Source organism: Vanacampus margaritifer, chromosome 14, assembly GCF_051991255.1.
Source record: "Vanacampus margaritifer isolate UIUO_Vmar chromosome 14, RoL_Vmar_1.0, whole genome shotgun sequence".
NCBI classification, from domain to species: domain Eukaryota; kingdom Metazoa; phylum Chordata; class Actinopteri; order Syngnathiformes; family Syngnathidae; genus Vanacampus; species Vanacampus margaritifer.
The window spans coordinates 19,193,778-19,219,919 of NC_135445.1; the positions used below are offsets into that span (position 1 = coordinate 19,193,778).

At 38.3% G+C, this 26,142-nt stretch overlaps 1 protein-coding gene across 5 annotated transcripts; it reads right to left on the reverse strand.

The window, feature by feature from the left end:
• Nucleotides 1-121: 121 nt before the first annotated feature.
• Nucleotides 122-24,391, reverse strand: il6st (interleukin 6 cytokine family signal transduce). Of its 5 annotated transcripts, none has more exons than XM_077585398.1 (16): nucleotides 24,221-24,391; nucleotides 23,820-23,898; nucleotides 16,238-16,552; nucleotides 14,853-15,000; nucleotides 12,721-12,878; nucleotides 11,517-11,671; nucleotides 11,266-11,428; nucleotides 10,776-10,858; nucleotides 9,691-9,952; nucleotides 9,257-9,427; nucleotides 8,881-8,982; nucleotides 7,867-8,010; nucleotides 7,279-7,422; nucleotides 5,157-5,253; nucleotides 4,580-4,661; nucleotides 122-1,640 (listed from the first exon to the last, which is right to left on the reverse strand). In XM_077585398.1, exons 2-16 carry the CDS (start codon nucleotides 23,890-23,892, stop codon nucleotides 1,047-1,049), a joined length of 2,691 nt encoding a protein of 896 aa, XP_077441524.1. In that variant the 5' UTR covers nucleotides 23,893-23,898; nucleotides 24,221-24,391; the 3' UTR covers nucleotides 122-1,046. The 5 variants fall into 5 exon arrangements, with proteins under 5 accessions (XP_077441524.1, XP_077441526.1, XP_077441527.1 ...); XM_077585400.1 differs by having other exon boundaries at nucleotides 7,861-8,010; nucleotides 16,238-16,537; nucleotides 24,221-24,390; XM_077585401.1 differs by having other exon boundaries at nucleotides 16,238-16,540; nucleotides 24,221-24,390.
• Between the last annotated feature and the right edge of the window lie 1,751 nt (nucleotides 24,392-26,142).

Genomic DNA, 26,142 nt, shown 5'->3' on the forward strand with positions numbered 1-26,142 from the left:
ATTTTTCAGGTATCTGTACTTGTGTATTAATTTTTCTGATTTACTTTTAATACCTACATTTGAAATAAAAGTACATCTACTTCTACAATAGCATGAGCACTTTTGCCACCTCTGCTGAAAATAGTGTGATATATCTTTATTTTCATAGTGAAAGACACTCAAAAATGCAATTTAATGACCACTGACTACAAGAAATATGTTAGTGTGAGAGCTTGTGACTTGCTAAGCATATCGTTCACAAATCAGATACAAAGTATGATCAATACTGCAAAAAACAACAGAAGCTGAATCTAACGGAATATCTCAAAGATACTTAGTTTAAATTCCAGCCACAATCCAAAATGGCACACACACACCTCTGCCATGCTCAAGAGATATTTTGAAATGCAATATGTGGAATCAACCCGAAGAGTGTATTTCCGGTAAACTTGTCATACAGTCTACAGAACCTACTGTATACACTCTGACTGTTCACCAGTCCATTACAGGGCACATGTAACAACAGACAGCCATTCACACTCACTTTCACAGCGTGAGTGAGTGGGAAGTGAACCACGCTGCAAGCAGGCAAGTGGAGCACTCAGTCACTATAATACAAAGCCATGGAAATGTAATTTGACATTGAAAGCAAGTCATTTAAGTGCTAATAAGAAAACAGTATTATTTTATACTACTAAAAAAAGGGGGAGCATGCAGTCACCATATTGTAACAAATAAAGTCAGTCACCCTTACAGGAAAGTATCTGGCCCTGTTTGGAAGCAAAAACAATTTTGAATCAATTTCACGTGCTTGTGTAAATGGGAGCAACAGCAGACAGAAAGGCGAGGCCATTTGCAAAACCTCTATTATAGGGAACTACATAATCATAATTGGAATACTGTATACGTGTTCCTTTTGGAAATGTTTTGCCCTGCTTGGTTGAGAGCAAACACAGAACAGAACTAGTAGCATCCTTTGGGATCACCAGAGACTTGAAATGAATAGCCGACATTAACACGGGCACACAGTTTGTCACGTAGACCATAAGCTGGCCCTCTAAGTGTTCTTACTGTGGCCTGTAGCCACCAAGCTGTGGCATGTAGCTGGAGAGAGCTTGGCCGTCTGTAAGTGTTTTCTGCTCATTGTCTTCTCCCGAGGGACATGAGTCCTGTGGCAAGAGCACCTCCTGTGTCTCCACCTCAGAAAAGCTGGCACTGTCTTTGTTCCATGCAGTGTGTGTGACGCAAGGCAGTCGTGAGAAGGGTTGGGAAGCTCTGCTGCCTTCTTGCACCAAAAGGTCTGGGTTCTCCTCACAGTCCAGAAGAGGCTGTGTGGACTCGGAGCGGGAAAAAATGAGCTGCTGAGGTTGGGCACTCGGGGTCTGGCCTTTGTAGCCATTAGATGCCACCACTGAGGAGTACTGAACAGTGCTGGCTGTGGTGTCAGCGATGTCAGCACCCTCGTCGCTGTCAGACACACTCTGACGGGGTGACGACATACAAGAGGAGCCTCCGATGCCACTGCTGTGCTCCTCAGACAGATACTTGTCCTTCTTGAGAGCCAGGCTTGCTTTGTCTTCCTCAGACAATGACTTTCCATCACTTATGTCCACATCAAGCACGCTGATGCCAGACAGACAGTTCTCCTTTGGAGTCTCTGGCTGTGGAGGAACATGAAGAGGCAATTTTAAAACAGCAGTAGTGCAAGCTTGTGTAAACTCTATCATGCACATCATGTTCCAGGGAACACCCACAATAGACCAAGTTCACTAAGTAATGAGTATCTAGGTATTATTTATTAGGTGTGTCAAAATTAGTGCGTTCATTTTCACTTAATTTAAAGTTCCTTTAACGCTTCTATTTTTTTTTTCAAACGAGCGATTAATGACCGCCCCTTATTTAGGAAAGCCTGTACTGGGCGAATTCCGGTCACAACGCAGCAGACACATCCATGTTAAAATTTAGCAGTAATAAATGTAATAATAATGCATATATTTGTGGAGACTGGGTTCAAGTTGTATTTTACTATTTTAAAAATGTGCAGAATTTCACAAGTTACTTCATGTTAAAAATTAAATAGCTCTTCATAGGAAAAGAAAAATGCACTGAGCTGTCACCAACGTCTTAAAAATGCAATTATGCCATCTGGTGGCAGAAAAATGACCTCAACACAAATCAATATCACACTCGTTTTTAACTTTAACCCAATTTTATGAATTATTATGAAATTATTGTATCAATGACTAAAATATGCAGCCATTCTATTTGTTAATTTTTTTTCACTTTTATGTTAACAAGAGTATGAAAAAAAAAATATTTTATTGTACATTTTATTGTGCATTTAATCAAATTTGCGATTAATCGTGAGTTAACTATTGAAATGATGCGATTAATTACGATTACAATTTTTATTATCCTGACACCCCTATTATTTATATACGGTTTTACCTCACTTTTTGCTGGGGATATATTCCAAGCAACTCACAATAATTTCCACGAAGTAAAGGTTGATTTTGTATTTAATAAAAAAAGTTTAAAAAAGTCATTTTATTGAGGGTGGGGGGGTCAAGGGTATTTACACCACTATTAAGCCATTATGAAACCCCCAACATGTCTCCCACCTTTCTAAACACTTGTTACACTCAAAGAGCAACTCATATACAAATCAATATCAGCAAATTATTTTTTGCTGATAATATACATAAACGGGGCTCTACTAATGCTGTCCACAGTTTTTTTTTTTTGTCTCTGCCATCTTCAGGTTAAACACTGGGATAAACATAATTTGGCTGTTCAGGTCTACCCACGTCACTTCCTTGAAACTCAGTAAGTCGTTCTGCCACCACAGACTTATATATGAGTCCGTGTCTGCAATCCACCGAATTTTCAGGTTAGTGATTTGTTATCTTTTGTTTGTTAGAAATGATTTAGATCGTAGTTTTCACTGCTGCTGTCAATCACAGCCAGACCACGGCCAACCCTCTCCAACCTCGCAAGCCGTAGTGTTGCGTGGTTTTCAAATATTAGTGAGGGGTGTAGCAAGAGTCTGGTTGGTCGGTGAGATACACTTGAATAAGTTTAAAGGGACAGCAACGTGAAAAATCAACTTTTTGGAGCTTTTAGCCATGTTAAAATGCTAATTCCTCACCAAAAACGTCACTGAAGTGGTGTTTTCCTCTATTTTCCCCTCTATGAGAAATTCTAGGTCATTCTGCTCTCCAAGCAACAGCCCCTCCCAACCTAAGAAAACAAGCAGTTGGAACTTTTTGACGTCATAAGGTGCGGCCTCACCCCCGCACCGCCTCTGCGGACTAAACACACGCCCACTTTCTCTGAGACTTCCATGGGATAGTGACAAAAGTAGCCTTTATCAGTAAACATGCTGTCCAAATGAATTCAAAGCAATCAATTATCCTTCACATTTGCAAAGTCAAAGTGCAATGACAATTGGCCATCTTAAAACCCCAGAAAGGTTTCGTGGCTGACACTTGTGTAAACTAACCTAACTGAATGAATAGTGTAATGGTTAGCGCCCCCACCCAGTAAGCAGCAGGCCTGCGGTTCGCGACCCATTCAGGGTTGCTTGCTTGCTTTCTTTCTTTCTTTCCTCTTCTCCCCTCCTCCACTACGATTTCTTACGGCAAGGAGCCATTTTGTTTCAAATGTTTACTGAAGAATTGAACATACATCCAATTTCAATATGTAAAGAAGACCCGGTTGTACTACAATGGCTGGCCGGTCTTGGGTGGCCACACAGCGCTCCTTGGCAGCAGCCGGCTTGGACGAGAGGCACGCGGCATCCACACGGGGAGAGGCGGGGGTTTACTGAACCGGGCATTTTACTTCCGCATTAGAAAAATAGCCAGCAAAATACCTAATATTTCATAAAAAATTACATCGCCATGGTGTCAAAGGTAAGATTTAAAGTTTTTCTTTTTAAATCTTACCTTAACCATAAACTGTTACAAATATCCAAATCAATCACAAATGCAAATCCACAATATAGTCAATCTGCAATAACTGAACTACAAAGTAGTGAGGGAACACTGTATACATGAAAGTTTCATGCATACAGTTCATCAACATTAAATAATGTACAGTATGATGCATGTAATACTTTTGGTCACTATCCACACAATTCATACTACAGTAACAAACTATTGGCGGTCTATTTCCTAGCTAGCCTCAGTGGTGTACAGTCAGTTGAGATGACCAGCAGATGTTGTAAGAATCTGTTTTGATTACTGGATTTTGTTACAGTTTGTTTAATAGAGCGATTAAAAGAGCACCAGCAGCTACTTACATCCACTCTCTATCTATAACGATTGTTACGTTAAGTAGCAGTGGTAGGCTACTTTCAATTAGTGAATGATGTTTACTTTACTGAAGATGTGCAGTTGAGTAACAAAAAAATTAAAAACTCAATGAGTCACCGAACCCGCAATAAGTGAACTACGATACATCGAAGGATGAGTGCACATTTAATAATAGTTTCCCAGCTGCCTTGGTACTTTGAATGGTAATGCCGTACGTTAATTTAAATGTTTTACAATGGCAACAGACACTGGATTATACAGATTATTTTCATTACAGTCCTTACTTTTAAAGGATAATCAGGGGACCAGTTCCCAATGGTGCTCTTTCTGGGGTTTGGGATCCAAGGCCAAAAGTTCTTCTTGATCCTGTGTGAGAGAAAACACATGACTATAAATTAGCTGCCTTCATGAAAGGGACACAAAGCGGCACATAGCAGTGAGTCACAGTAAACATTTTTTATCGACAGCCCACCAACGTCCACTTATGTAGACTGAAAACATTAGTGTTTGACATCAAAACGAGAGATCAACATTTTAGCTAGCAAACATTAAATCGTTTATCAACTCAATATTGAGTCTCATTTCAATTTAATCTACCTCAAAATATCTGTTTAAAGTATTTTGCTCACTCGTGAGGTTGTATCAAATTCAGATAAATAAAGGAAATGTCACCACTGTTGTTTACAACGAACAGTATTCTTAGCAAAATGGTTTGAAGCTGTCTGGTTATCAGACAGTATTGAAAAGCCTTAACAGTAGTATCTAAATGTGGTTTGATAAAAAGTATCTCCTTTGTAAGATGTCAGCACTAACACAGAGAAGTAAGTCATTTATTGCCTCAAAGAATCCTTCTCTACTTACATGTCCTTTTTGTAGATGCACAGCAACATGGATAAGAGAACCACAAAGAGAAAGCCAATACTAACTCCAACCACAACCATCTCGATCTCCCCTGGTGCTGTGGGAAACAAACAAGATTTCAGGACATTCTGAAGTGGGCCAAAAGTAATGTTTTTGTTTTTTTATGGAGATATTGAAAAATATTTGCTGGTAGGAAGGATTTATGGGAGTGATAACCGCCGCAGTGGCCAAAACGTTCCTTCTAAACTGCACTTATAAACTAACCACTAGAGGGAGCTAGAACTGCACAAAAGGAATACAAACTCACCTTTTTAACAGATGGGCTGCTTTGAATACTGTGACATGACAACGATGATATTGTGGCAATTTTAATACTGCGTTATCATTACATCCCTACCATTGCATACAAAGGTTTTTTAGAGCAGTGTTTCCCAACCTTTTGAGTCAAGGTACCCATGTAACTAGTTACACATGGCTGGCATAGATAGCTGAACAAAGATGCAATATTTATAATCAATTAAGCAAGATCACACTCGAGGTCATGATGCTGTACTGTATGTATGTATGTATATATATATATATATATATATATATATACACATGTATATAAATATACATCATGGCTGCAATTCAATCATAGACCGAAGATAAATACAGCCATACATTACGACATTTCTACAAGCACTGTTAACAGTAACTAACAAGTGACAATTTATGAATTGTTATTTTTAATCAATTATTTAGCTCCTCGAAAACTAATCGTTGCGCAAACAGAGACGCTAGCTGCATAGTTAGTCTTTAGGGCAACATGCTAATTGGCCAAAACATCATTTACTCTACTTGTTCCTTTTTCATGGCGAGTTGGACAATTAATCCACGTTACATCAAGTTGCGTCATGCTAGTAATATGTCATTCAGTGGGCACTCTGCAAGGACCAAAGGCTAGACAAAGTAGTCAACAAACTAATGCTGTCAAAGTTAAAGCGTTAACTGATTAATTAATCACAAAACATTATCGCATTAATCATGAATTAACGCAGATTAATCGCACTATTAATTTTAACCATAGATTATCCTTTAGCGTGACAGCGGATGGCTATGTTTAAGGCGGCACAGGTTGTGTTTGAGCAATAAACATAATTACATGCATTAAAGTAAAGCATTTAATAAATGTATGCGTATCACATTTAGAATATTTGTTCATGTCAAAATATTGGGGTCATTTTTTTCTCCATTTTAAATCATCTAAGTAATTAACTGATTAGAAAAAGAGGAGGATGAACATGTGCAGTGGATCAAAAAATGTTGAAGAGTCCTCATAAAATAAAATGTCAAAAGAATTAACACATAACCTGGTGCGCTTCAAATTTGGCAGGGAAAAAATGTTGATAAAAAAGCCCTTTTTGTTAAGGGTTGAATAATAAAAATTCTAAAATGTGATTAATCTGATTTAAAAATTTAATCGTTTGACAGCTCTACTAGAAACACAAAATAAAGCCAATTGACACGGCAAATGTACACTCGTTAGCAATTTTAGCATGTTCGCTAAGTGTACTACAGTTTGTACAGTTAATTTGTCTTTTAATAATCACAAGGACACATAGAGGTTTGCGGTAACGTCTCCAGGCTCTCCTTGCCTTTGTCCTTATACGACAAGCATGCATTCATACTTAAAAATAAAATGAATGTTATTTCTGGAAATACGTCCATCTTTGTGACAGTAAGTTTGTAACAATTCACAGTATTATTTAGGTAATCACTGAACATTGATGTAGGCCAAATTAATGGCCTTAACGATCAGAACACCTGTAAGGAGTAGTGATATGTAAAGTTAAAAGTCCCAGTGTTGTTGTACCGCTTAATATAACTCATGGAATGACTCCAGTCCAATCAAATTGCTTGTTTGGAGCTTACTGTCTTATAATAAATACTACAGTTTTGACAAATTGCATACATTTGATTATTTGGATAATTTGCTGCAGCACCCTGACAATCTCACCACAGCACTCTGGTTGGGAATCACTGTCTCAGAGCAGCAGCATCAATATGAAAATTGGTTGTGGAATATTTAGTTTTGATAAGTATTTATATTATGGATACATTTGAAACCTCTCCCACTCACCATATTTCAGGGTGCTAAATGTGTGGCTTATGCCGTCAGTTGAACCTCCAATGGTGTATGCCCTGATCCAGGCCTCATACTTGGTGTTGGCTGACAGTGAAGTCAGCATATATGAAGTGACGTTACCTGGTACTGTGATTGATACTAATGAGGGAAAACACATTTGCGGGCATTTGTTAATACAACAAAAGGACATGTACACTCCCCTTCTAAAGAATTGGAAGACTGAGAACATGCGGGTTTCAGGGTTTGACATCAAAATAAATATGAAACAAGAACAATCATGGCGTGTTAATGGGTGTAATGAGTTGGCATGCAATTAGTTCCATACCATTTGGCAGCTGTGCGTTTTGCCATATAAACACCAGTTTGCAGTTTTGCATTTCAATGTGTTTGATTTGAGGCCCAAAATACGAATCCGCTTATTTTGAGCTTTGCTCTTGTCTCATTTTACTGTTGTGACTTCCTACCAAAAAGGTTTCAGTCTAAAGCAAAAAATAAGTATAGTTCCAATACTTTTGGAGGGGAATATTACAATTAAAAGTGCAAAAATGAAGTCTACTTCAGGAATTCATCACATACACATACTGAGTTCAGTCCCACTTGAATAGAAAACGGTGTAGTTCGTGATGAAGCCTTGCTGGTCAGGTTGGGGAATTTCATTCCACACAAGCTCTGCTTCATTTCGTCCTGGTTTACCATTCAGTCGAACAGAGGGGCCTACCAAAGGAGCTGAAATTAAAAAAGAATAGATCGTCAAGCAAATGTAACCTAAATTATTTAGCATTTAAAATATATCTGAGTAGCAAGTTAAGGAAAGGGCCATGTTATGGAGGGACTTGTAGGTCAACAGCAGAACTTTGTACTGGAGGCGGTGCTAGATGCAGAGCAAGTGGAGCTGTTGGAGGATGGGGGTAATGTGTTCCCTGGATTGGGTGTGAGTGAGGAGGCGGCCAGCAGAGTTATAAACATAATGCAGTTTTGGAAGAAGCTAGGTAGGAAATCCAAAGAGGATTCTATATTGCAGTAATTGAGTCCGCAAGTGATCAAACAATGAATGAGTAATTCTAGAGAGAGAGGGACGGAGGCGTGCAATGTTGCTGAGGTGGAAAAAGGAAATTTTAGTGATATGGTTATTAATATGGATATGGAATGTGAGGGTGGAGTCAATTATCATACCGAGGTCACCTTGTTACCATCGATGAGGAGGGAGAAGCTCTGGATGGAGGCAAGGAAAGATTTGGGTCCGGTAATGAGGAGCTCTGTTTTGTTGCTGTTTAATTTTAGAAAGTTTTTGTCCATCCAGGTTTTGATGGCATTAAGGCAGTTGGTTATGGTGAAGAGGATTACGGGTGTGATCGATTTGGTGGAGATGTACAGATGGGTATTGTCGGCATAACAGTGAAACTGCATTCCATAGTGGTGAATGATTTGTCTCCAAACTAATGTTGCCAACATGTGGCTTTTGTTGGAGCGGGTCACATATACTAATATATTATAATATCATTTAGCTGACAAATTGCCATCTCACATCCCAAGTAAAAACGCAAACCTCATCTGAACATCTTAACATTTTAAGACATGATGAGTATGTAGCCTTACCTTTCTGCACAAGGTAAGCTTCTACTCTTGCTGGTTTTCCTGTCCATCCAGAGTATATGGGATACACAGATATGTTGTAGCAAATATACTTCCTTATGTTGCCTAAGGGTAGGAAGAGAGTTAAAGTGAACCAATAATTTCATTATTGAACATGGTGACACTAAGCAGAAATTTTGACAAGTTTCTTTTAATGTCGTAACAAATTCATCAAAGTGCCGTATTCTTTCGAACAAATACATAGACTACTCAGTCTAAATCCTCATTTCATCTAATCTGATCTCACCTCATCACATCTCATCCTTTAATGAAAAGAATGAACCAGCAATTTTAGATGTTGAAAAACTACACATTGATTGAAATAAAAGAAGCAAGATACCTTTTATAGTAGTTTGTTGGGTGTTTTTGTTTTCCCTCTGCCAGTCCGTGTTATTAGCACTAACCCACTCCACAACATATTGTGTAACAGCTGTATTGTTGGGGGGATTCCATTTTAGTAAGAAATGGTCCCCTTGTGGGTGCACTTTAAGCCCCTCCATTGGGTTGAGATCTGAAATGTATACCATAAAATAAGTCTTCCTAGAGTTAATGTATTTTTGGCGTTACAATGTACTGTACAATATGAATGCAAATAGATATGAAATATAGTATAATTCTCATAGCAGATAAAAAAAAACATACTAAGGTGGATATAAAGTACCACTTTAGTTGTCAGAGTACAATATATTTGTATTACAATATTTATTTCTTATTAATTTATTCCACCTCAATGCAACAGAGATTTGCTGAAATTATCTAGTGTGGATTACCTACCAAGCGCTTCCTCTGGGATGCCGAGTGATGCCTGAGGAGACTCCCCCACAGAATTGATGGCAGTGACATGCACTCGAGCACTTATGTTGTCCAGCAGGGTGATCTGTTTTAAGAGAGTGAACTTCTGGTTCGGGAAGTTGTCTGCCTCTGACTCGTTCACAGGAATACTTTCCCACGACATATTTCTATTCATCATGTTTTCCTTTTGGGTTTGAATCTGTATCTTGAAGCTCGTTATCCTTCCATTTGAAAGCACAGGATTCTGTCAAAGTAACAGATTGCATGCAACAATAAATTAAGAGAGAACCCCAATAACTGCACAGAGAAGCCACTGATTTGGTAGTTAAGTACAGTCAAATAAAAAACATCCTTTGGGGGCATTTCAGCACAGTTTGGGTTTGTAATAATTTATTTAAATACATAATCCCAAATCTTTTAGCCACAAGCAGAATCTAAAATGTTAATTTTCCCTGATCATTTACATACTTCCAACATTATGTTAATTTTAAATTAGATCTGTCAAACGATTACAATTTTTAATCAGATTAATCACATCTTGGAATTTTGATTAATCCCGCTTAATAAAAAAGTATTTTTTTAATCAACATTTTTGTCCCGCCAAATTTGAGGAGCACCGTTTATGTGTTAATTCTTTTGACATTTAATGTTATGAGGACGTCGTCAACATTTTTTGATCCACTGCACATGTTCATCCGCCTCTTTTTCTAATCAGTTAATTACTTGCATAATTTAAAATGGAAAAAAATGACCCCAATATTTCGACATGAACAAATATTCTAAATGTGATACGCAAACATTTATTAAATGTTTTACTGCTCGTATGAATTGAATTGAAAGTGTTTTTTAATTGAATTTGGATTGAAAAAAGATTTTTTTGGGGCATGTCGGTGGTTTGAGGACGCACTAACAACCCCCCCCCCCCCCCCACACACACACACACCAACACCACAACCTCAAAAAAATGTTTTTTTAAATAAAATACAGCTTTCAGTCAGGGAGTTCCGGCAAGAAATTCTAAACACTTTCATCCATGGGTTTTAGTTAAATGAGATTATGGTACTTACCTTACAAATAAACTTTACTTGACGCTCATTACTGTGTTCACCTTCTGTAATAATGCTCCATAAATCCGGTTTACTTGTTGGTCCTATACCAAAGGAGAACAAAAAACAAAAGGTTGCAGCAGGATGTCAGGGTTAAAGCAAAAAATGTGCTTGGAGACAGGATGTAAAGAACACAGACTGAGTGAAATGTATCTTTTGCAAAAGGAGAAGGTCTTTTCTCTCATTCAAACAAACCCGTTATATTGAATACACAGGTTATATGTGTTTAAATGAGATAACATTTTCCATCACTGGACCTCGTTAAAATTCTTGATTAACATAAGGATTTCATTGGTATGAAATAATAAGTTTTGCCTTCTTTAATTGACACAATCAATTTCTTTGCAAATGAAGACTTAAGTAATTCTACCTGTACATGATTTTTTTTTGCCACAAGCAATGGGTAAACACGTTATATATTATATTCTAAACAATCACCCATGATACTCACTGTATTCGGCTGTTTTCTTGGTAACGTTAGCACTCCAGTTGCTCCAATACCCATATCCTTTTTTGGAATGTTTACATCGCACTTGAGTGGTATAAACTGTGTATGGTTGTAGGTTTTGGAGTCTAAAGGACTGTGTGCCTTTGGCAAAATCAACAATGGGTACCTAAATGACAAAAAAGAAAATAACGTAAATCTCTAAACCTCCTATCTCCTGCAATGATTCTTGACTCTATAAATAAAAACACACTTACACCAAACCAACTGTGAGATCCATTTGGGCAATACCTGATTTGGTATTTTAATGCAATCATTTGTTTAGGAATTGGCTCTTTCCATGTTATGAGAAAGGACATGGGAAATGTTTCCTCTGAAAAGACTTTAACATCTGATGGAGGGTTTGTTTTAGCTGCAACAACAACAACAAAACAGTAGTCATCATGGACAGTCATTCTTAACATTGACTTCTAAGCCTGAGATGCAAATGATATGAGATGCACCTTCATTAGACTGCAAATATTTTCCTTATATCTTAACTGTTACATCAGTATATAATGCACACATCACTAATAAAATAATTCACTGAATGCATGGCAATATAGTGCATTGTCATCTAGCTGTCCAAATGTGCTCTGGTATATTATTTGTTTGACTCAAGTTTGAGTGGTTATTTTGTGACAAAAAGATGCAAACATATTTCCATAATTGTTCTCTAAATGAAGGTGGAAAATCTGTTTTCAAGCACTATTCATTTTCTCCTGTAATACTTAAGAATTCTCTCGTTGTGACCCAAATTATTAAATGAAGTAGTATGTTTGTTTTACTAGCATAATTAATTGCAGGGTACTGTATGTTTATAATTTTTTATTTGGGGCTGGACACCCTTAGAGATCAGATTGTAAATCTTCCTTGGTACAGAGTATTATGTGATGGCCACTGTGCCCATTGGTATAGTCCAGTTCTTAACCCTTGCCCATAGCTGTGCCTCGTGACAATTCCTTTGACTTCATGCTTGGTTTGGTCAACTGTGGGACCTTACATGAACAGGTGTGTGTCTTTCTAAAGCATGTCCACAAAATTTACCCCACGTGGAATCCTAATTAAGCCTTAGAAAATTGCAAAGATGATCAGAAACAGGATTCAACTGAATTTTGAGCTTTGTGGCAAAGACTGAATACTTACATACATGTATATATTTTTTTGAAGTTATTTTCAATAAAGTCACATAAAAACACTTTTCACATTGTTATAATAAGTTGTTGAACTTAAACTCAGGAAAACGCAAGAAGCTCTGAATACTTTGCACTGTATGAGGAGTGTCAGAAAAGTTTCAGGACTGGTGTCAAATCCAAATTCATCATATTGAAAATATTGTCCCCAAAAACATTTTCCAAAACATTAGTCATCCCTAATGCTAAAGGAGAGCATAATAATAACCATTATTATTCAAGGTCTTACCAAACCAGTTAGCTTCTTTTTTCAGATGTTCGGACTCTACAGTTCCCAGTTTATTGTGAGCCACTACCCAAATCTCCAGGTCCATATGAAACGGGAACGATTCCATTGTCACTGTAGCACTATTTTCTTCTGTTGACACATTGTAGGCCTGATTGTTGCTGAAATTGCACACACACACACACACACACACACACACACACACACACACACACACACACACACACACACACACACACACACACACACACACACACACGTTCCAGACTTAAAATGTCACAACCTTAGAACTCAATGGACTATATGCCACGGAGGAGGTGGGACTTCCGGGTTTTCACCCATCAACTTTGTTTCCGTTTCGCAACGTGTGGGCCGCGTCCCAGTACTTGCGCTTCCGCCTTTGTGCCCATCGGTTGCGTGTTCCCGTTGACGGTGCGAGGCTGCGAGGCTGCGAGTGTGTAGTGTCTGTCTCAGTGTCCGAAGCATTTCAGATAGCCGAGTCGCCCTCCCACCGATGAGCGAGAGCGCGCGGTTGAGGGGCGCAGGGGTGGGGGTGCGAGTGTTGGAACGCAGCCAGCAGTGGCCGGAAACGGCGTTGATGTGTAAAACCCAGAAGTCGGAAGTCCGTGGCATCTACCCCATAACTGTTGTCAATGTTTTTAATGGTTCAAAATATCTTGGGAACTCAAATCATAACTCTATTACTGTACTACAGAAATGCTGAGTTAAGGTATAAATATATTTTTCACCCTCTTAATCTGGATTTTTGGGCAGGGCTAAAACAGGACGGCTTGACAACCAAGGAACAGCATGAATCGCCTCACAATATTCAGCGCCCTCATTTCACATGTGGAGAGTCTGCGCAATTGCCACTTTCTTACCGATAATAACTTGGCCCATTTCTAGGGCTTGGTCAGCCATCAACCTCTGCCTAACAACCTGAAGTGTTACGTGTTATTTGGGCTATAATTTCTCAGTCAGTCAGTGCCGTGCGGACTGCAGCGAAAGTCATTGCTATCTTCACTCAAGTATGGATAGGAGATTTTTATATTGTTTAGCCATGTTGGCTAAGAGGTTTTATTACCCAGTGCTAACCGTGTTTTATAGGCTTATGGTAAAATAAAGGCAAACGAACCATTGATTTAATATGAAAGTTTTTTTTTATAATCTACTTCAGTTAGAGTTGTTACTCTGACTTTTAAGTGTTCACTACGTCACAAAATTCTACCAAATGTGCAGGGTAAAAGTCATAAATCAGATTGCTGTACAACAATAATGGAAACAAATCGGTGGCTTTATCACTTCAACTTTTCAATGTTTCATTAAACAATGATATGAAAACACGTGGACTGCACCTCTAAAGCACTGAACTGATTGACACTATGGGGAATACTCTCCTGTGTGCTTATGTAAAAAAAAAGTGCAGCTATGAACTTTTTATTACCTGCACAGATCTGCCCATTGACCTAAAGCAAAACTTTTTAAAACATTTTTTTAGTTTTGGCTGATTATGGCGGTGCCATATGGACAAATGTGGCAGTATTTTGCTTGAAGGAAGATCACATTTCCCATGAGGACCATAGCGCCGTCTTTAAGCTCATGCCAGTGAGTGAAAGACGGGTCAATGCTGATCCGTGGCTGTCCTTATATTCGGGTAGCCTTCCTTTTTCTTTTGTCTCCTCAGACAAAACGTTTTATTTCTTCAGTTGTTTTACAGCTCCTGCCATGACAGCAGTAATCGTGCGTAGACGTTCAAATTGAACTAGTTGTAATTCAATGTTTCATCTGAAGAATTATAAAAATATTTTATGAAGGTTGAAAAATTCCTTAGTGTTGCTTATACATGTCACTTACACAACTTCATGAAATGTACACACTCTAGGTGGAGCGACCAGCAAATGAGGGCATTCCCTGCCTAATCTAGTGCTGCGTGCATCTTTTCTCTTTCTCACGGGTGTGGTTTCAGCACATTTAGCCAATACAATTAGAAGCCTCAATTAATTGACGATTTTCTTAATCATTCAATTTCAGCAGGGTACTTAACAACACTGCACTTTGTGGTGTGGGAAATTTAGAAGACATTTCAGACAAAGTCATTTGACAAGGACTCAGGATATGGGATGAATTATACTCACTGGATGACTTCAACATGCAATGTATATAATGTTGGCATTTTCTTGGCGTTGTGTTCTGCTGGATCCCATGAGCACATGAAGTTTTTTGAGATATAATTTTTCTCCTGAATTGCTATACAGGTCAGATTCTTGGGTTTCTCTGGAGGATCTAAAATTAGCATAGAAAAACAACACAAGTCAAAGGTAAAGGACTGTATTTCAGTTTGAGGAATTCAGACATTCTGTAACTATGAAACAAAAAAATGGGACACAGTGATTCTGATATACAGCATGCCGGCATTCGTAATAATCCCTAAAAGTCTGAGAAGTGGTTGAATTTTATGACCAATATTGAGGGAACAAGAAATACTGTATGTACACTTTTATCTAGCTTGATCCTAGGGGGTTCTTTTCAAATTTTAAAATGCTTAAATGTATATTGGTTCAGGAGTTTTAAAACTTTAAAATCAAAATCTCAGAACTGTTCCAACTTTATGCTGTTCAGTTTATCGCCACCACATTTATTTTTTCAAAAACTACTATTTGTCTGTTTTTCTCTCCTAAAGTGGATCTTTTTTTTTTTTAACCTTTTTAAACTGTTCCAAATTTAAACTGTTCATCTTACCCCAACTCAAACTTCTACATATTCACCTTCAGTTTCCACAATTAACTGATCCAATAATTTCCAACTTCAACATGTTCAAGCTAATTCCAGGTCATTTGTATATCATTCCATGTTATTCAATCAATATCATTTCAAATCATTTGACAGTTTTTCATTGAGCCTCTCAGCCTTTACACACATTTTCTCCAGTAATTGCATTCTCCAATAAAAACATTTTTTAAAAAAGGATTCTTCCACAAATTTAACTCACTTTTACTGAGGAGAGAAGAATATTAATTTGGGATGGACCAACATGAAAATTCTTGGTTGAAATCGGTAACTGAAAATGAGGAAACCTAAATTGAGTGAACTACTTGGCTCAAACAGCAAAAGTGCTATTGAAGAAGTCTTAACTTGTTTGTGGTCCAAGAAAGAACATACAGCTGTAGTAAGATGAGTTACATCATTGCAACTTCCAGCGGCATTATTCTGCTCAAGGCAACTGGCATTATAACAGAAATTCATAACATTCAGAGAGATCGTCCAATTCAGTATAGTGTTTGTTTATTTAAAACAATTCATCACTTTTTTTCCATAGTCCTTTGAAGAACTTAAATCAGAGGCCAATACCTATTTCTAAAGACAACCAGTTTGATCCAGTGGCCACAGGGAGTCATCATTATGCCTCTGCAATGAGGTTATCGTCAGCAAAGTACACTAGTATTGCAACTGTTTGAGATTAGCACAGGTAAAGTTACTATACTGTAGGTGAATGTCATAACAATTAAAATGTTTTACTTACAAGTTTTACTTAGATGGATCCCATGAACAAATTTGCCCTGGTTGACGAAAACATAGTGGGACTTTTTCTTGCAGTGGCAATATAACCACTCTGACTCTTCATTGTTGACAGGGATAGTGACGCTTAGTGCCGACTCATTGATTTTAGTATACTGATTGCTTGGGATAACTGTCTGGGGAAAACTCCAGTAGAGGTCATCTGCTGTGGCTTCCGTTGTGTTTATGATCACACATGTAGCTGTGAAGTTAGTCCCAATCTGGAGCACTGGAGACTGCGGTATCACCACCAAATGGCTTCCAGCTTCTGAAACACAAACTGAAATGGTGATTTTGAGCCATTATTTTTGACAGTCAGCAGAAAGCTGCCAACAACATACCTATCTTGCCCCTACGTGAAAAAGTGTTTTTAGCAACAGTGTTAAATTTTCATTTGTCTTTAATTTAATCACACTTGAAACATGAAGCATAAAGTTGACATTTGTGGCGACAGTAAAAATTCAGCCCTACAGACAGTTCATCACACACGTCAATGACGCAACGTCATCTTTAATGAAAGGAAGAGATCGAGGAGTCTCCCCTCATTTCCCCAAAATATTTCTACCTCTTCCAAGTTGGACGCCAGAGTAGCGAGGTTGGAAGTTCAAACCTCGCTACTCTTATTAGATGGAAAAAATTAGTTTGACGGGTTTCTGCTCTGATTGTAAACAAGCCAAGGACAGCAGCCAAACATGAGCGAGCATGAAAACAGTCCACCAATCGGGAGCGGGCGTTCGCACAGCTTAATTTGCCTAATTCATGCAGGCAAGACACATGAATACAAGTCCTGACACGTCCGCGAAAGGACTCCACCAGCCCACCTATCAGTAGCGCGCGTTGGCACAGCTTAATTTGCATATGGCACTAATAAAGGCCGCTTGCCTCGGCAGCTTGGCTGGAGGGAAAACGTTGCGTTGAGTCGGGGCCATATTTATTTCCGTAAACTCTGCAACGTGACGGCGTTTGTTTTGGGTGCACATCATTCGACGTGTGCTCTTTGCGCATGCGAGTCACATCACGGGCGCGTTGCATTCACATTGAAGTGACATTTGTTTGTGTAATGTGAACAGTCCATAAAAAGATCGGATTTAACAAAAAAATCCAAATTGGGCATCACACCCTGCAGTGTGAACGTAGCCTTATTCTGTCCTGCTTAAACGTCCCAGTTTTCCTTAATGTGTTATCTTATAAACATTTAATTTATTTTATGGATGGATGTTTTTTAGTTAGTGATACTGTTGGGCAATATTTAAACTTAGTGCATATTCTAATTCTACCGTTGTTTTTCTATTTGATGTTCATCATGGATGGATGGCCTGAAAATCCATCAATCTCATGTTACTCACCAGTTAGTCAGTACTTGAGTAGTTATGGGATTTTTTTTACCGAGCATTTATTTACTCTTATTTACTCTGACTCTTAAGTCATATTGTTCTTTAGTACACAGCAAGTCGGTCAGTATTAAATTTCCAGTGTTCGATCAAATATCCAGTAAGCAGTGTTATTTTAACACTGTTAGGATAAAAATTTACACTGTCAGAGTAAATGTCCTTGTGTGTTGTTAGTGTAACCTGAATAGCACTACATCCATCCATCCATCCATTTTCTTGGCCGCTTTTCCTCACAAGGGTCGCGGGGGTGCTGGAGCCTATCCCAGCTGGCTTCGGGCAGTAGGCGGGGTACACCCTGAACTGGTTGCCAGCCAATCGCAGGGCACACAGAGACCAACAACCATACTCACAATCACACCTAGGGACAATTTGGAGTGTTCAATTAACCTGCCATGCATGTCTTTGGAATGTGGGAGGAAACCGGAGTACCCGGTGAAAACCCACGCAAGCACGGGGAGAACATGCAAACTCCACCCAGGTAGGCCGAAGCCCGGACTCGATCTCACGTCCTCTGCACTGAGAGGCGGACGTGCTAACCAGTCAGCCACCGTGCTGCCCAATAGCACTACATTGAGTGTTAAATTGACCACACCCTTAGAAACTTTCTAATTATCCAGCGCACTGTCAACATTTCAATAGCGATACATCGAGTTATTGTTGTTGCATGACTCAGTGATCAAGTGGTTGACTCCCGACCCTGAGAGCGTGGGTTCAATCCCAGGCCAGTGTGACAAATGTCAACGTATCCTTGAGCAAGATACTCAACCCCCAGTTGCTCCTGATGATGCCGTGTCATCAGCAGTCGAAATGTTAAGTGCTTTGAGGGCCTTGTAAGGAGGAAAAACACTATATAAATGAAGTACCATTTACTGGAGTAAAGTGTAGTTTAAGTTAAATGTCTAACACTGACACTAGTACTATACATAGTATTCACTGACGTCACGAGATCGCGAGCCCGCCCCTCATGTTGTGGCAATTTTCCAGTGAAGTCAGCTTTGCTTCTATTGAGTTTACACCGAATGTTCTTTTGTTATTGGCGAATGTCACCCTCAGCTTCCTCTAACGTTACTTGTGTAAGCAAGACGTATTCAGACGATTTAGTTCAACCCTCTTTGCAGAGGTACACTTGAAACGCTTGGTTAGTGGAATCGATTGGATTACAAACATTTGCCGATACTGTCCAAACCGGACGACTTGGAAAAACGTATGCTCTAAGGTAGAATGGCTCTCAAAACATGGGCATTCTTGCATCTTATCTACTTTCAGATTTTATTGGTTGCTATGTGCATTTATCAATTGTGAATTTGAGGTGAAGAATCTCAGGTTATTTTTAAACCAAGTAGCTAGTTCCCCGAACGCACTAGCTGCGCTAGCATGTAACAACAAAAACAACATTGTTGATTCATCACTTATTTTCGTACACTTTAAAAACAATTTCAACTTTTGGGCTGCTGGGAAAGGAAAATAAGAGACCTTAAGGATGGTATTTGGAGAGATCTCAAAATGGAACATCTTGACCACAAATGTATTTTTTGCCAGAGGTAGCCACAGCTAATGGCTCACATATATCACGATGGTAAAAGCATTTTTACAGTCTTACAATGACATTTACCTTAATCAAAATGGTCAGAACACACTTTAGTAGATTTTGTCGGTTGGCAATCCTTTCGATGTATCTTTGTAATTCCGGACAGTTCTTTGTCGTTCCCATTCGACATTCCATGGACCGACACACAATGTGGGGCAAAGAATGGCACGTGAATAGTATCTAAAAGTTTCATTTCACGTCTTTGTTCGCCCAATTTTTCACCCATGAACGGCACACGAGTGCGTTACTGTAAAGCGGTTCGTGAAATTCCGGAATGAATGAACAAATGAATGAATCAAAGTAACTTGTAGTAAGCAACACGAGCACTCCTCAGCATTTGGTTGCGTTGTCTTGCTGGCTGTTTGCCCCACAAAAGGCGTGCTGGGTCGGTGACGTCATGTGAATACTATGTATTAGTGTTGCACAGGATACCGGTACCAGTAACATACCTCTATGTTTTGGCGTAAAAAACGGCTCGGTATCTTTTTTTTTTTAGTACCGGTACTCTAAAAAATAAATACGAGAACCGCCAACTCTGTTTTAAAGGCAGGTACACATAAACGCATGGCTGCCTGTCTACCTACCGATATGTGGGAAATGCCTTAAGTAAGCGACACGCCTCTTTCAGCGTGTGTGCGAGAGGCCGCAGGAAGATGGCTTCACGCACTGAAGCGCTCGCTGGATGTGCATTCCTCGTTGAGAAGCATGAAGCGCTAATTAAACTTATTAAAGCTTATTAAGTGTAGCCCTCGCTGGCCGTCCACTCCTCGTTGAGAAGTATGACGCGCTAATTAAGACTCCACGGAAGCGCGCAAGCAGAGTGTAAGCCACACGACAGCATTGGCATTGCCTACGCATGTTTTCAATAAACACATGTAGAACACGTGTGGTTTTTAATTTTCTGTTTTAGAAACATTTTGTAACAAAAGCAAATGTTTTTCACGGCGAAGCAGAAGACAAAGCAGCAATCATTCCTGCAGTGAACTCAAGGTGTGTTCAGTGGACAGGCACACAGTAGGAAACTACAGTTATACATAGAAAAAGCTCAGACGACTGACAGAGCAACAGACACAGGTTGTGACGCATTTTTTAAACTTCCCTTAAAAATAAGTGGAGTGTGAATCATTTTGTTCAGTTTGTAGTATTTGATTACGCATTTGGCTAATTGGGAACGGAATGGAGAAGAGCAGAGACATGCACGCACACTCTAGCAACGTTACATTGAGTCATGGGAGTGCCACTGTATTACCAATATTTAAAACTGATGACATCAAATGCAGTACTTTCAATAATACTCAGTGTAGATTCTTAACACTATACAGTGTTGAATTAACACTGGTTAGGTGTGAAAGAAGTAAGACTTTGAAAAGTGTCAAATTTGCACGTATTAGTGTGGACACAAACACTTTTCTAGTGTTAGATTTAACACTCATTGTTAATCTAACAATGGTGATTTTGCTGTGTAAAAGTACAATTTTGGCTACTCTACCTACCTCTGCTAAAGAGGCACCGTTTCGATATTCTTAGAATTGGTTTGGGTTTGTAGAATCAATCAAAGAGCAACAAACGTTTGCTGCAAAGTTTGTTTAAAGACTGCTGAAACAATAGCGCCACATTGTGGCGAACTCATTACCACATCCGCCTCACAGTTCAGAGTTCGTGGATTCATATCTGGGTTCTGGTCTTCCTGTGCTGAGTTTGCATGTTCTTTCTTTCTTTTTTTTTATTAATATCAGGGACAGAACATATTAATAAACATTTGAGTAAATTTGCCAGGGTTAGCCAGCAGGCTATTTTTCATCTTCAATGCATTTTCTCCTTGTGCATGCATGGGTTTCCTCCCTGCATTCCAGTTTCCTCCCACATTCCAAGAACATGCATTGTAGGTTAAATGAAGACCCTAAATTGAAGGTTGGAAGATATAAACGTGAGAGTGAATGGAATTTGTTTTACAGGTACCCTGCGATTGGATAGAGACCAATTCAGGGTGTATCATGCCTCTCGCCCAAAGTCAGGTGGCTCTAGCACATCCGTGACTGGTGGATGGATGGATGCATCGATGGATCGAACTAGAGCTGTCACTACCAAATATTATTAGTGGCTATTCCATCGATTATTTGGATACGAAAAATGGATTTTGCATAAAAACATATTGCAAAATCTTTTTTACCCATTACTGTTTATTCAACAAACATTTTTATTTACTTGGTATTGTTTCAACAAAACCAAATAAACGACAATTAGGCAACATCAAATGAGAGGGAGGGATGCACTAACCAATGATTTTGAAACTGGGAGCTACTTATTGGGTACTGATTAATGCAAAGGGCTACTTATTTGATATATTGTACACGTCTGAGGCTACTTAAGGCTTAACTACATGTCAGTTGCAGGTTATTATTCTATGACTACAACACAGCAACATCACCAGTGTTAATTAACACTAAGAGTGTTAAATATAACACTAGAAAGGTGTTTATATGTGTCCACATTGATGAGTGTAAATCTTAAACTTTTCAAGTGTTACTTTTTTTACACTTAACCAGTGACACTCCAACACTGTATAGTGTTAAAAATCTACACTGGTAAACACTGAGTAGTGTTGAAAGTACTCTACACGAGTATCAGTGTTAAACATTCTGCCAAACTAGACTTAACTCTGGTGTTTTAACACTTATGAGTGTATTGCACTACTGTATTGTCAGTGCTAAAAAATTAACTCTAACTACACTTTACTCTGGTAAATGGTACTTCATTGACATTTATAGGGCGTTTTTCCTCCGTACAAGGACCTCAAAGTGCTTTACATTTTGACTACTGTTGAGACGGCATTAGGAGCAACTGAGGATTCATTATCTTGCTCAAGGATACTGATGATGACTGTTGACATAATCACACTGGCCTGGGATCAAACCCCCGTTGTCAGGGTTGCGAGACAACCACTCTATCACTGATCCACGCCGACCCAAAAACAACAACTGGATGTATCGCTATTGAAATGTTGACAGCGCGCTGGAAAGTTGGAAAATTTCTCCTTCACCAGAAATTAGGGTGTGGTCAATTTAACACTCAAGGTAGTGCTACTCAGGTTACACCCAACATCCACCCCAATACTCAATGAAATGTACTCTGACAGTGTAACTTTTTTATCTTAACAATGTTAAAATAACAATGCTTACTGCATATTTGATCGAACACTGGAAATTTAACACTGACCGTTTTGCTGTGAAGTAACGACTATTTTTTGTAATACATTAATTGACTATAATAATAAAAAATCCATAAATTCATTATGATTCAGTTATTGGTTTGGTCCGTAAACATGTCAGATAATAGGCAAAAAATTATCATTGTTTTCCAAAATAAAAGCAGATGTTTACAAATGTCTTATTTTGCTTGAAATCAAAAGATAATCGATCTTTCAAAAGATAATCGGTTTTCATGAAGGACTACAGAAATCAGAAAAATATCCACGATTGAGAGACTGGGATCATAGGATTTTGAGTATTTGAATACTAAGTTGAACAGTTGTTCTAAACGATTAATCCATTCTCAAAATAGTTGTTAATTAATTTGACGATCAATAAATGAATATATTTTACACCTCTAGATAAAAATTAAGCAAATAGCACATAAGGAAAACGCCTGAAAAAATGAGTGGAATTATTTCACATTGTTGTACGTATGACAAAGAAAGGAGGAAGACGCTAAATATTGTTAAGGACTTGGTGCCTTTTTATACATTGCAAAAGCAGTCACCTCTATCCACAATTCCACACAACTACAGTATCTATCACTTTTGTGATAACATACATACAATCTGTCTATTATACAATAGACACTTTTTTTTTTAATTTAGCACCATAAAATCAACTTTCCTGGGCTAGATTTTATAGGCTATAAATACTGTCCTCTAATCCTCGATTCCTCCCTATCCTTAAGTGTACCATTAGTGGGTTTTCAGTGTAGGGGTGACCATGTCTCTCTCATTTAACATGGCATACCCCGGCTCTTTTTGTTGGTGGTGCCAAAAATATGCACAATGCTGTTGGCATATCTACGTACGTATAAGTGCAGTTGTTTATATGTGCAAGTTTATATGTTGTTTTTCCTATAAGGGGTAAGACTAGATACTTAGTTGGGTTTTTTTACTTCTTCCTTCTCCCTTTTGAACATGTCCTTTTTAAATAAATAAATAAATAAATAAATATTTTGAATTACAATATTTCTGTTACTGGTTTATAAGTTCAATAAACAAACAAAAACAAAAAAAAAAGTTTGTAAGCAGCCGTTCAAAGTTCAAATGTAAAGTTGTTGTTTTTTTAATGTTGCACACTAAAAATGTTTTTTTTTATTTTTTTTATTAATGGTGTGTTAAAACGGTCAATTAATCCAACGTTTGAATAATGCCTTTCATATATGCTGTTTATCTTTATTGAACTGAAACATTTTCATAATATTTATATTATTATAATATTCAAATAGGAAAATTTATTTTTGAAGGAGGGAAAAATCAACCCCACAGTTTAAAAAAAAAACAGCACAATAAAAACTTGAACCGTACAGACCTGCTGAGGACAAAGCAGAAGCCAAATATGCCAGCACAAACAGCTGGACCTTTCTCGTCGACACCATGGCCATAATGGGCTGTCAAAAGAAAAATAATTGACAGACATTTAATGTCCAAAATATTTTCGACGTTTTCCAACCTTACCACAAATATCGTTTTACTACGACTACATACAGCTGATGTGCATCTTGTCGTAATCATGCCAACACATTTTCCTCATAATTAGTATTAAGTGGTTTCTTATTTATATAATAATGCGAATACACTGACAGAGACATTAAAAAAAAAAAGAAGAAGAAGAAAGAAAGTGTTATTTTTTTGTGTTCACCTCAGCCCACCGCCTCGCCAGCGCCATATTGTTTTCTCGGACTGACAAGAAAGTGTTATTACAGTACTCACCTAAATTGTGTCAGCATTAGTCCATGTACAATATTAATAAATATATCATTAACATAATTTGAGTAGAAAAGCTATCAAAACAAGCTGCGTATGTTCCATCTTCGGGTTAAAGTCTGCGCTACTGCCCGTGTTAGGACCACCCATTTCCCGTCAAGGAACCTGTGTCGTAACAGCTCGCGGTGCTGCGCTATCAGATCTCACAAAATATGGATGGACAAACTACATTTGCTCGACGTGTCTCTGATAGTGTATGGATCTGTTCGAATCCCGGCAGCTGTGCTTTGTGATTCGTCGCAACCACTGTCTGTCAATTACATTTGTCCAATCGCCTGTTTGAGATTATACTCACATTGCTTTCCATCGAACGTTTTCCAGTAAATCTCCTCCTCGTGTTCCCACGAAGGAAATGGCAACATAACAATCCAGTGTGATTTATCAGCCATGACATTACATTCCCTCACAACAAAGTGTCGTAACTTGGCATTCATAGAGGCGAGACACCACAAATTTACAATGTTTTATCTGTCCCACCGTAGATTATGGGTGGGTTTATTTCACTAATTAATTCTGAGAGTTATTTTGTGATATTCTTTATAATTAATAAATTTATAATTTTTATGTGTAGAATTGTGTTTTTTACTATCCATCCACTAATTTTCAGCCGCTTTTATTTATCTCCACCAGGGTTACGGGTGAGCTGATGCATAGCCAGACCTAGCGGATTTAGGGCAAGAGGTGTACACCCTGAACTGGCTACCTGCCAGTCGTAGTGCAAATCAAACTAGACGTGCAATTTCTGGAGAAATTGCGCGTGAATGCCGAAAGCTGAATGCATGTGGAATGTTGTGGAATGCTTTGTTATACTGAAATATAGAATATTGGAAAAAATAAAAATTAATGTGAAATATTATATGAAATTGAGCTTTGAATAAAATCTGCTGCAACAGGAATTCAAACCTTGCTCTCCTATTTAATGGTCAAATGTTTTAGCCACTGCTCTGGAATATTGTGGGGTTGATCTTAACAAATAGTGACATTGCATGGTATTGCATTTAATGCAGTGCTCAAAGCTGTTGAATTTGCTGAATACAATGCTGAATGAGTGACTTTTGTCATTGAAGGTATGGAATAATATTGGAGGAAAAACGTGATAATGTGTAATGATATTAAATATTATGGATGCAGGCCCTAGATGATTTGGTGGCCTAGGCGAAAGTTTAGATTGTAGCCCCCCCCCCCCCCCCCCCCCAGACAACTACAAGTAATACAAATACATAGCATAAGTACAGTGCAATACAACTGTTTGGTGCAATTTGTGCTGACATTATTAACTACATTATGTTTTCAAACTATGTACAATATATTTGTGTAAGATAATATAACAAGTAATAAAAATAATGAGGTCAATGATGGACGCCCATTTTGCTAACAATTGACGGGAAACTTCGAAAAATTGACGAAAATTAACGCTATTTTGATGTTGTTGTTTTTTACAATTCTGATTGATTCACCTGGGCCCGTTTTTCCTCCTCTTCCTTTCGCCGCTTTCTTATTGCAGTACCTGAGGGCTTGGACTTTTTCATTGTAAAGGTTTTTGAAGCATAAACAACAACATAAGCGAGCCATCCATCAATCAATAGCGCTAACACTCTGAGATGATGCGTGACCCCTCCCCTTACTTTTCGCTGTAAACAGCAGCAGCAGGTCAGATTCAGGGTGCCAGGTCATGATCTCATATTTATTTGGACTAGAAGTCATAAAAAAATAAGTATTATATAAAATATATATACGGTATAATACAACATACGTATATAAATAATGTAATGTAATAATGTAAAATAAATGAAATATATATGCTCTATAACATTTTGTAGGATCCTCGGTTGAAATAAAGGTGGTCTCTCCAACTGATGGTTCACAAC

What these genes read in the sequence shown, in the direction of transcription:
- il6st (XM_077585397.1), bottom strand. Translation starts at nt 23,892, where the DNA reads ATGGCCATGGTGTCGACGAGAAAGGTCCAGCTGTTTGTGCTGGCATAT. An exon ending in CAAGAAAACAGCCGAATACA is followed by an intron (nt 10,859 to 11,265) that starts GTGAGTATCATG and finishes CCTTTGGTATAG; the next exon opens with GACCAACAAGTAAACCGGAT. An exon ending in CCAACAAACTACTATAAAAG is followed by an intron (nt 8,983 to 9,256) that starts GTATCTTGCTTC and finishes TCCTACCCTTAG; the next exon opens with GCAACATAAGGAAGTATATT.